The sequence below is a fragment of the Peromyscus californicus genome, unplaced genomic scaffold (genome assembly GCF_007827085.1).
Source record: "Peromyscus californicus insignis strain IS unplaced genomic scaffold, ASM782708v3 Scaffold_12__1_contigs__length_115047231, whole genome shotgun sequence".
NCBI classification, from domain to species: domain Eukaryota; kingdom Metazoa; phylum Chordata; class Mammalia; order Rodentia; family Cricetidae; genus Peromyscus; species Peromyscus californicus.
The window spans coordinates 7,185,547-7,197,988 of record NW_026294413.1 but is presented as its reverse complement, the minus strand read 5'-3'; the positions used below and the strand labels follow the sequence as shown (position 1 = coordinate 7,197,988).

Here is a 12,442-nt window from a genome sequence, read left to right as displayed (position 1 = left end):
GTACTAAGCTGGAAATGCCTCGTTTGGTAATAAAATGGTAATAAAAGCCCTACAGCCTTCAGAGCTACACTGATGCTCATATTTAGATTGACTGCCATCTTTGGGTACTAGAAACTTTGAGGTGCATTGAGTTTACTGTTCACCAACCAAATGCATTCTTTTTGAGCCTGTTGGCTGGACTAGAGCAGAAATTATCAGCAGCTGAGCTAGCAATAATACTTATTTCTTGCAGAAACAAATAGTCCATTGGGAAATGTGTTTTTTTCTCTTTGTGCATTGTTTTGAAACATTTATCTGGCACCCAGGAAACATATACTAAAGCATGTATTTAGGGTGTTTGCAGCAGGTACTCTCTGCAATAGAGTGGCCCAAAACCAGCAAAGACACTTCTTTAGTATTTTATTCAAAGGACAGGACAGAGAAGAGGAAAAACGGGGAGCCAATAACCTGGGAAGAACGAGAGGGAAGTGGAGGTCGAGTCTTCCTGGGCAATGAGCCCTCTGGCCCGGTTCCGTTCTGTTTAAAATGGTAGCTTGGGCCGGGCGGTGGTGGCGCAAGCCTTTAATCCCAGCACTCGGGAGGCAGAGCCAGGCGGATCTCTGTGAGTTCGAGGCCAGCCTGGGCTACCAAGTGAGTTCCAGGAGAGGCGCAAAGCTACACAGAGAAACCCTGTCTCGAAAAACAAAAACAAAAATAAAATGGTAGCTTGGGCCTATTGGGTCGCAGGTCTGCGCCTTCACTTCCTTACATCCTTACGTAGAGAGGCAAGCAGAGCCTGACGCGTCTCCTCACACTCTTTCTTGGTTTCTTGATCAGGTCACAGACATCAAAGAGAAACTGAAGCTCTCTAAAAAGGTCTGGTCGGCATTGCCCTACACCATCTGCAAGGATGAGAGCGTGACAGCAGGCACATCCAACGAGGAAGAGTGCTGGAACGGACAGAGCAAGGCCAGGTGAGGCGCCTGGAAGCTTGATGGGCGTGCAGCACACGCAGCCCTGCGAGGCTCCCCTGAGCAGCCCTGCGAGGCTCTCCTGACACCATGTGGGCCAGACCTGTTCATGCAAAAAGCGGTGTTGGGAGGAGGGACACGGAGTCACCCAGTGACCGCTGTTGAGAGTGGCAGGTTTGATGGGCACGTTGGAGCACCGACTCTCAAGGTGCCATGAAGCATGGAATCCTTGATCGGACTGCCTCGCTTCTGGAGGAGGACAGAGGGTGGTGACAGATGCCAGCTTCCAGATAGCCTGAGATCACAAAGAGCCCGTTATGTTCACTTAATGACTTTAAGACAACATGGCTATTTTTATCCATAGTTAAATCTGCAGTGCTCTTTTCCCTTTTATTCTTTTTAAATCACAAGTTAAATGGGAAATGAAAATTTAACTGTAATATTTTCACCTTGGTGGCGGCGGGTTGGGGGGATCTAATTGTGTTAACTGGAAAGGCAAAAGAAAATGGCTAAGAGATGAGTGAGGAAGGGGCCCAGAAGTTCCATGTCTCCAAACGTCCCAGTGGTCCTTCCTAGTGGCTCTGGTTTCATCGTCTTGCTCTACTGACCGATGCTGTGGCCATTTGATAAGGAATTTCTGAACTGTTAGCTCAGAGTGGGCTTGGCCCAAGCTTGCCTAGGGTGGAAAAGTTGGATGGGGAACTGGCTGGGAGTTGGCAGGCTGGGCAGGACATGAGGAGGGGAGTCTGCCAGGCCTTCATCAGTGGGGCTGCAGGTGGGTAAGGCAGCTGGTAAATTGGATTCCAGGAATCTTTGGGGACTGACCAGCAGTTGGAGAGGTTAGGAGTGGTGTCTATTTGGGAGTGTCTTATTGGGCAGTTTTAAAGGAAGGAAGCAGCTGTGTTCCAAGTGAGAAAGAAGGTTTGTGAGAACTGAGTTCAGAAAAATATGCAAGAGGTAAGCAGAGAGCATGGAGGGTACCTTGGGCTCACATTGCTGAATGGCATTTTTAGCATCTGTTGGGGACAGTCTTGCTAATCTTACAAGGAAGGCCTAGCGGGCGAAACCAGGACAGCAGCAGAAAGATCCACAAGCAATTGGAGTTGCCCAGAATATCATTGTTCAAATCTAAGATTGAGACTAGAGAGGGAGATTGGTGGTACAAGTGACGTGTCGCTCACAAAGGCTTCTGTGCTTTTTGGAGAAGGAGACTTTTGGACTGAAAACTTCAGTTGTAAAGTAATACCTAGGACACTGCAAGGCTGAGCAGGTGACCTATGGGCAGCTCTGCGCAGGTGACCTGACGACAGACAGCTGTGCTGCTGACCCGTGTTTGCCTTCCAGCCCTGCATGAACGATGGCTGTGTTGTGAACCTCATTCTCATGGACAGTCAACAGGCTGCTGGAGATTTGCACATATGTGATTTCTTACCAAGGAAACATAAGGAATGCTCATGCTCATGGGCAGGAGAAGAGACTAAACTCTGCTGAGAAATGAGAAGGAACATGAAGGACATCGAAGTGAGAGCTACAGGGAGGTCAGAGTGACTTATTCACATTCCTCCTCGTGAGGCTAAAGCTTCTAGATGAGGAAGAGGGTCCCCGGTAGCACCCGGTTATCAAGAATGAAAGGCTGGAGTCTTTCTCTCTAGCCTAGTGTTTATTCCTTGCCTCTTAAATAAACAAACAAACCTTAAATGCTTCCCCAAGAAAGCAAATGAAATTTAATACTGTTTCATGTATATTTCCATTATAAAATGACAGAAATACATTTAGGATCATTTGAGAAATTGGGAAAATTCTGTTGCAATTCCAGATTCCACTGCAAAAATAGCAGTTTTTAAAAATCAAAATTCTAACATAATACATACAATCGAAAGATAAATGAATCTGATACTTATAATCTGAGGAAGGAAAGTATTAAAAAGTCATTTTGGTTTTTTGAGTATTTTTTAATTTTTTGTTTATTTATTTTTCTGTGTGGGGTGTTTTGCCTTCATGCATGTCTGTGCCCAGTTGTGTGCCTCATATCTGCAGAGGCCAAGGACGGTGGTGGATCCCTAGAACTGTTGTGAGCTGCCATGTGTGTACTGGGAACTGAACCAGGATCCTCTGCAGCAGCAGCCGGTGCTCTTAATACTTGAGCCCTTCTCGCCGGCCCCCAAGTTTTTGTTTCTTTTAAGTAAATCACTGCATTTCTGTAAGAGTGAAATTCTTGCCTGTACAGTGAAAACACTGAGATTCATAACACTCCCTAGGTTTGACTGTAAGTCAAGTCCTTTCATGTCACATCCGTTGCCATCACATGGGGGCATCGTGGGCAATGCCAAGTGTTCCTGTTACATGTTCAGAACCAAGGACTCAGTGATGTTGTCTGATTCAGCACCAGCAACACTGCCAGAAACATCCCACATTCATCACACATTCAATTTTACATTCACGTTGTTATTGTGTATTGAGAAACTGCACACTGTTGCCAGAGTTTTCAATACCCCCCACATTCAGTTATGCAACCCCACGTGAGGTCGTGAACCACATTTTCGGCTGGTAGGTGATACAAGACGGCAATGAGGCCAACACATAAGAACTGATGGTGGCTTGAGAGGGACCAGTGGGGCTGGGAACACCAGTACCCATACTTTACACCGTGGCTCTTGAAACACCTCCACCAGACTTGAATTCCATCCCGAAAACAGAGGGAAGTACCGGAAAGATCTTAAGCAGTGAGGAAAAACAGACAAGTTTGGTGCAATGAAGTCATTTCTAGGAATATGCCCATATCTAACCCTATGCAGAGTGTCTTTTATTATACAATCTAGGAATATGCCCATATCTAACCCTGTGCAGCCTGTCTTTTATTATACAGTCTAGGAATATGCCCATATTTAACCCTATGCAGAGTGTCTTTTATTATACAATCCGTGTATTATTTAAAAAGACGGGGTTGTCAAATATTTATGACTCAATTATGCTCCCATTGAAAAATTGCAATTCCACAGTTCCTTCATTTTCTCTTTAAAATTCTTCTACTGTAGGGTATTAGTATTACAACTTTACATCTGCAGACTTTGTAAATTAAGAGCAAATCGGACTTGTTGCTTTAAGTTTAACTTACCCTGTGTTCTCTTCTACATATCAATTGATCTAGAACCACATGAAAAAAATTCACTCAAACAAATTCTACAGAAAGATTTAGAAACTCGGATAAAACACATTTGATGAGAGAGGTTGATCGGTGGGTCCTGTGTTACAAGTAGGGAGAGAAATACTCTGGTGGGATGTATGCGGGAAGGTGACCACATGGTCATAACATACTGTATATTTTTCCCAAATATAAACATGTAAGAAAGAATGTTGAATATTTTTACCACAAAAAAAATAGTAACTGAGGAGTTTGATACACTTACCTTTATTTGAGCATTACACAAATATACATGTGTCCAAATGTCACATGAGTCCCCATAAGTTTGTACAATTTTATATGCTGATTAAACATATAATAATTAATAATCCATATATAAAACAAAAACTGTTTCCCTACTCTCAATGTATGGATTTGAAAATGACAGACTTTTTAAAATGTTTAAGATCAGTTGCCAAAAAAGAGATTAAGAATAGGGGTTATTCTTATCAATCACATAAAAATGTGTTATTAAGAAAAATATCTCTCAGCACAAGTTAATGGATACAGAACGTGGGTTGAACGTGTGTCATGAGCCTGGAGTTTATAAGCCAAATCCAGAGCACCAATGCTCCCGCCAAGCCGCGTGCTTCCTCCCTCTGTGGTTTACCCTTAGACGCCTTCAGGCTCATCATCTGTTTGCGCCCATTGTCTTATGTGGTTGATCACACCTGTCTTCCAACTTCCACTTTTCTCCCAATTGTTTTTGGATTCTTACCTTGTATCTCTTCGTCATACTTCCTTGATCCAGAGATAGGCTTGTTCTTGATTTTTATGTTTCTGAAATGACTCCCAAGTGGGAATGTCCATTTATGACGGTGATTGTCTTATTTTTCCAAAGAGCTGTTATTAACTTAATCACCTGTTGAAATCGATGCTGGCCTGAGATGTACACATAGATGCACCTTTGTTGTAGCAGCCTCATGGTTTTCTGTGTTGGGGCTGTGGACATGTGTGCCGTGGTTGCCCTAAGACACAAGCCTCTGCCTCTCTCCTGCTCTTCTTCTCACTGCGCTGTCAGCTTCCCTGCAGCGGGACACAGACTACGGGAAGACCCCGCCCTTTGACAAGTTGCAGGTGTACCACTGCCCTATCAGCATTTAAGTCTTCATTCTGACACAAAGACTGCGTGACCACAAAGGCCTCTCTGCCTTAGGACACTGAGAAGATCAGTAAGATAAGTCTATAAAAACGGTGGTACTCAGACTTTGTTGATGTGTTGGCTTAACTTTTGGGAACCTTGCATAAAATCAGATTCTGATTGGTTGTGTTGTCAACTGAAGACTTGTTCCCCCTCAAAACTCATATGTTAAGATCACCCACCCCCCAATATTCCCAACGCATTGGTATTTAGAGGTGGCGATTTGGGGAGGTAACTTGATTGTGAAATAGAGCCCTCCAGGATGTGATTAGTGCCTTTATGATGGGAGGGAGAGGGAGAGGGAGGGAGAGAGAGAGAGAGAGAGAGAGAGAGAGAGAGAGAGAGAGAGAGAGAGAGAACCTGATGACATCTCACTCTCTTCTCTCCTCTGCCCCATGTGAGGATGGAACAATAATTTAGCTATCTGCAGACCAGGAAGTGAGACATCACCTCAGAATGTCTGCCAATACCTTTGCCTCAGACGCCCCAATCCCCCAGAGCCGTAAGAAACTTGTGTTTGTGGTTTAAGTCATATAGTTAATGGCATTTTTGTTAGGGAGCCAGAGCTGACCATGGCTGTGAGTTTGAGATGGTGCCTGTGCTGGTGAGTTTTTACTGTTCATTTGACCCAACCTAGAGTTATACGGGAAGTCTCTAAATCAGTAGGTTCTTCTGTGGGGGATTGTCTTGATTGTTGATTGATGTAGGAAGACCCAGCCTACTGTGGATGGTATAATTCCCTAGGCAAGAGTTCTGTGACCATGTAAGAGAGGAGAATGCTGATGTCAGAGTATTTTTATCACAGCCACAGAAATGGAACTATAAGCAGAACCTGAGTAAGATCTCCCAGATCAGGTAGTTACTGCTGCTTTAGGAACCACGCATCCAGTGGTTCTGGGGGAGGACTGCCAGAGCAATGAGTGCTTTAACATACTGGACGGTTGGTCTGGAGAGATGGCTCAGAGGTTAAGAGTGCTTGTTGATCTTGCAGAGGATCTAAGTTTGCTTCCCAGCACCTACCTACCTACACACACACACACACACACACACACACACACACACACAAATAGAAGTAAATCTGTAGAAAAGCACTGAAAATATTTATACTAAGAACGTACTTTCATTATGGGTTTCAAATTTAAATTTAACTAATAGTTTTGTGTTTCAGCTGTTAGTCCTCCTTACATCCCTCATTAGCATATGTTCCCTTTCTCAGTTTACACGCAAGCCTCAGAAACACGTGACAAATTTGTTTCCTTTTTGCATTCACAGATGCCCTTCCTGATTCCTTTAATGAGACTCTCCTTGTATTAAAAACAACAGTAGCAATGGGGACAGGGAGGTCACATAGTTCCATTGTAGTGTCACCCACTGAGAACAGGCAAGATTGGGGTCGTCTAGCCTAGCACCTGATGAAATGCTAAGGCTTCACAGATCCATCAAGAAGGAATTCTAAGTTTCCAACATAACACAACTTCATGCTGCAGGTTATAACCAGGCACTGGTGAGATCTTGGTGATGGAAGAAGGAATGCCTTGAACCCTGAACCCTTAGTCAGTACTTGAGTCAGTGAAGGTTTTCATCATCCCACTGTCTCATAACAAAATAACAAAGACAGAGACGTTAAAACAACAGAATCTCACTTGATACAGTTCTGGACACTGGGACATCCGAGGTTCCGGGGCCAGCATGGTTGGTTCTAGCAAAGGAGTCTCTTGCTGAACATCCTGAGGCTGTTTTCCTTCCTCCCACATCCTCTCAAGCCGGCAAGTGAGAGTTCTGGGCCATTCTTCTTCTAAAGGCAATACTGCTATCATAGGGCTTCAGTGCCCTGAGCTCATCCAACGCCACTCACTTCCTTAAGTCCCAACCTCCAAATTACCATCACAGTGAGGCCTAGACAAAAAGCGCTGAACACTTGATTCACAGCAGGGAGTGCTCCCACGAGTATCCAAAGAGCTGATATGGAACTTCCCTTAGTGTGAGTGTCTCTTGTCCCAGAGAGGCCGTGTAGGACTCACCTTCAGTGACCAGCAGGAAGCACGTCTGCAGGTGGATCTTGTATGCCTCTCATTTTTCACTGACCTAAGCAACTTCTCAGGGGAAAATGGGTGAAGATAGAGGACCATTCTGACCCAACTCAGACAAATAGGAACTGAAAGGAAGCTAGTAAGTTCCCAGGGAAAATCGATAATAATCTAGAAGGCCAAAGGGGGAAAAATTAAAGACTCGTGGAGCAGGTTACAAATCTAGGCCTTCTAATGTGCCGCGGGTGAACCTGGAGACCCTGGGAAGACATGTGCAGTCATCAGTCACGCCTGAGAAGGACGTTCTAGGCAGCCTGTGACCAGAATGAGCTGTCTGTGCAGGACTAGGGAAGAGTGATGAGGTGTGAGGCAGGAAAGCACAGGCTTAGAAGGAAATAAAACTTTTATATGTTAGGATATGTGGGGTAGAACTCTGCCCAGCAGCAAACAACAGAGAAACAAAGCTCACTGCTGTCCACACAGGCTCTTAACTTACTGGTCTGGGACAACAGAGTTGCTTTCTTAGGACATAGCTACAGAAAACAACATGACCTGTAGCTTCCTCTTTCTCAGGACGCTCTTTCTAAATCTACGGGCTGTCAAAACGGAAAAAGAGCAGGACAAGCTGCAGGTAAATGATGTAGTCTGGAAGTTGTGGCCTACCAGCATGCAGGTTGTCTGACAAGATGCCAGTTATCTGGGGCTATTCAGAGCACTCTCTCACCCTATAGAACTAGCAAAGATCGATTTTGCTCCCTATAGGTTAGTACTTCACTTTCCATGTGTCCTTTCCTTGAAACACCTTCTGGGAAGAGGTGATTGAGGACCTAGCTAAGGAACGTGGATTAATTTGAGTCATTGGAGACAGCTCTTATAGAGAGCCACCATGGTATTTCAAGACATCTGATCCTCCCAGAAGCACTGTGTTCCCAAGGAAATCCTTCTCAAGACCAATAGGTAGGCACAGTAACTTGTAAGAAGTAGGAGAAGTAGAACAATCTAGAAAATAGATCAGTCACTCTTGCCAGCTGCTGTGTGTATCAACTATCCAAAGGAAATAGCGAGCTGTGACTGGGTAAGTCTGAGCGGCCGGATTGAAAGTGGAATGATGTGTGGCGGTGGGGAGCTGTGTAGGGAGTGAATTGAAGCCTGACAGGATGATACTGTTCTAGTGTGATAGCAAAAGATGCCCCAAATAATCGAGCTGTACCTTAAAGAACTATAAAATATTCCATCTACACCCAGCCAGACTAACACATTGTTTCCTTTCTGCTGCTACGCTTGGGGATTTTCCCTGGTAGGCCAGTGGGAGAGAAAGCTGTCGCGAGAGATGCCTAGCAGAGGTGGCTCCAAACAGGAGCCAAGGAGATGACTGCTTGTTCACAGCCCGGCATCCCTGAAACTGGCTCTGCGTCTTCTTTTCAGTCTGCTCTGTGATCTGCTGACTCCAGTTCTACCACGAAATGTTGGGCTTAGAAGCTGCTGGCTCTGCACTAAGCAGCCAGGACAAAGAATGCTCATACAGCTAAGGGTGGGTGTATGTTCTCCAAGAGTTCCAAGCCATGCCCTGCCTACAGTTCTCTAGCTGGAGCGAGGTCACCACCAATCTTTCTCAACATAAACTCAGGTTGTAAAGCTCCAGGTTCTGATAAGCCACTCGTAAGAACAAGGGAGGCATTTGGGGAGCTGTGCTAACCACTTAATTTACATAAGAATATAGTAGGCTGTATGGAGAACCATAATGAGAAGTAGCTGAAGGACTCACCCACAGCACTCTGCTGGGTCCCAGAGATCTCAGGTATCCCTCATCATAGTTGGTGAACATTTGAACACATCTCAGTGCGATATCTCATGGATCACCCATCCACAGACAACTCTAGTTCCACCTTCAAGAACCTGTGGACCCACTTAGCGCAAACATGAGAGTCTGCTTCGAGCAAAATCACTTTCCAGCAAGGAAAAGTGGAAATGGGGGGGGGGTAGTAATTTGAATGTAATTGATCCCCATAAGCTCATAGAGAGTGGCACTATTGGGAGGTGTTGTCTTGTTGAAGTAGGTACAGCCTTGTTGGAGGAAGTGTGTCACTGTGCAGGCAGGCTTTGAGGTGTCTTCATTTCCTGTTGTATTCACTTCACTCTTCTTCGAATTCAGTTCACTTCCTGTTGCCTGTGAGGTCAAGATGTAGCTCCTTCTCCACTCTCAGCTCCTTCTCCAGCACCATGTCTGCCTGCTTGTTGCCATATCCCTCCACGATGATAATGAACTAACCCTCTGAAGATGTAAGCCAGACCCAATTAAATGTTTTTCCCTTATAAGAGTTGCTGTGGTCATGGTGTCTCCTCACAGCAATAGAAAGCTAACTAAGACAGGGGGAAAGCAATCTGTGTCAATAACTTTAAAAAGTTGTACTTAAAACTTAGTTTTGTTAAATGAAGACAAGAATGTCCAGTGTAAAATGCAGTGTTGATCATTCTACAGCGTGCAGTCCAGCGACAGTAAGAACATTCACATTGTGTCACCGACACGCATCCCTATATATAATCTTCCCATAATAGCTTCTGAGCCCATGGAACACCAGCTCCCTGCCTTTCTAAGCCAACACCCTGCAATCACCACTCTGCTCTCTATCTCTGTGAACTTACAGACTCTAGGTAACTCATAGAAGTGGAATCATATAATGTTCCTACCTGGCTTATTTCACTTAGCCTACAGTCCTTGAGATTTATCCATGTTGTACCATGTGTCAGAGTTTCAGTCCCCCTGAGCACGTCCTTTATATGTAAGTGCTGTACTTCATCTGTAGCCATTCATCAACCAATGACTATTTACCTGGATGACTGTAACCTTTCTTCTGTTATGAATGATGCTGTGCTATAAGCAGAGGTATAAATATCTTCATAAGTCTTTGCTTTTAATTCTCTTGTGTATATGTCTCAGGGATAGTTGCTGAATGACAGAGCAGTTGTGTGTCTGTTTTGAGGAACTGCCATGCTGTCCATTACACAGGCAGCAGTACCAGTGTTCAAGGTTCCAATTTCTCCACATTCTTACCAACACTTGTTATTTTCTCTGTTTGTTGTTTTAAATAATAGCCATCCCAATGTGTGTAACATTTAAATACATATCTAAAGAAGCTTCTAAAGGAGGTCACAGATATCACAGGTTTGCAATTTAAATAATAGCCATCCTAATGTGTGTAACATTTAAATACATATCTAAAGAAGCTTCTAAAGGAGGTCACAGATATCACAGGTTTGCAATTCCTTATCTGAAACTCCTGAGACCATGTCTTTTTAGAATTCAGAATTTTTTTCATTGGAGAAAATTACCACAGTGGATGTACTGTATATTATGTGATGTTACCAGTAGGGTCTGGACCTACAACCCACAATCAAATGCATTAGGATTTCTGTAGAAAAATGCATTAGCGTGGCACTAAGTGGGAGAAATGAGGACTGTAATTGGCCATATTTCAAATTTGATGATGTTTTGCTAACAAATGGATTGCAGGAGGGGAAAAAATTAGAGACTTTCAAAATTTGGAACTGCACATAAGAAATTCTGAATCTGTATACACAATGTATCTTGTTACATTAAAAGACTTTTGAATACCCTGAAAATGACAGTGCATAGCTTAGAACTAGAAAATTCTATAGAGACGTGCATTGCATGGAGCTCACTTATGGTGACAAGTGAGTGAAAACTGCTTTTATCTCACTTTCCCAACTGTGGCTCAGGAGAGCATCAGTTAGGAGTACCAGGCTGTGAAAAGAAATCCAGGCCAGCACTTGGGCACCCAGTTCTGCCTCAGCTTCTTTCAGTGTGGATCCCCACGCCCCACCCCAAAGTCTTATGTGTTAAAAGCTTGCTCCCCATGTGATGCTTAACAGTGAAGCTACGAAGAACTGATTGGATCATGAGACCTCTGACCTATTCAATGGGTCAATCAATTGGTTGATTTATAATTTAATGGTATCATTGAGAGATTGATAGACCTAGGGTGGGCTGAGCTTACTTGGAGGAAGGTAGGACACTGGAAACATATCCTTAATGAATACACCCTGTCCCCTGTCACTTCATCTCTTGCTTCCTGGCTGTCATGAAGTGAGCACCTGACCTCAGCCACGCATTCCCCTCCCTGGTCTTCTGCCTCACCTCAGACCCAAAGTGACAGGTCCAGATAAGCATGGATGGAAGTTCAAACAGTGAGCCAAGATCAAACTTGCCTTCTTTTCCTTGGTTTTCTGTGACAGCTCCCACTTGAATTCCTAGCAAACCCCATCCATAGCTACCTCTCAGCTCTCATTTCCTGGCTCCTCACGGCTTGAACTTTTCCTGGCTGATACGTCACGAACTCCAAGGTGTGTGTGTCCCTTTCCTTGCATATGTAGCTGCAAATATGAACAACTGCTCATACAAGTGTGCTGGTAAGCAATGCTGAATGCTGATAGGTTGACATGCTTGTCTTCCCAGCAAGCATATTTACATAGCAACCAAGTTTTTTTCTGAAAACCCCAACTCAACCATGAGGAGTGGATGGAAGGTGCAATGGTTAGCCACTGAGAAACTTCTGTAAGAACTATGCTAATGTTTCTGAGGTTACAGAAGCTCTCAACTCTGCCAGTAAGTTTCCTGGCACACAGTGTGTAGCCTGCACCCACCCACAAAGCAGAATGTGTTGCTCCTTCAGTGCCTTCTAACTTCCCATGGCATTCTTCCCCTCATCAGCTATGCTTGGTTGTACTCAAGAAATCCTAGATTAACGACATGAAATTAGACATGAAGAAAAATAATTCTGCAGAACTGTCAAAGATGTAGCTCCTTGTCATGCTCTTGTAAACAGAAGCCAAAAAAAATGAGGCTACAGTTGGCTGTCCTTGGGTACCACCTTCTTGCCCCACCACGGCATGAATTATGGACAAGGACAACACTCCATTTGGCACTCCAGTTTGTCCTCAAATCTAAGTTCTCCTTGTTCCCAGTGCATGTGCACCCAGCCTTGCAACCTGGGCTGTCCATGCCAGTCCTCCTGGTCTGTGTTCCCAAAAATATGAGTTGCTGTCACTCAAGTGATCCGTGCTAAAGCTTAGCAGAGGAAGGGCCTTCTGGGCTCAGTGATTGGTCTGTTCTTACAGAATTTGT

General features: G+C 44.3%; 1 protein-coding gene across 2 annotated transcripts in view; it reads left to right on the top strand.

The window, feature by feature from the left end:
• Positions 1-12,442, top strand: part of Gpc6 (glypican 6) — a 1,071,516-nt gene that overhangs the window by 1,044,449 nt on the left and 14,625 nt on the right. For both annotated transcript variants that reach the window (XM_052732493.1, XM_052732494.1), the window contains one exon: positions 817-953. In XM_052732493.1, coding sequence (XP_052588453.1) covers positions 817-953 — 137 coding nt within the window. The remainder of the gene's footprint in view (positions 1-816; positions 954-12,442) is intronic.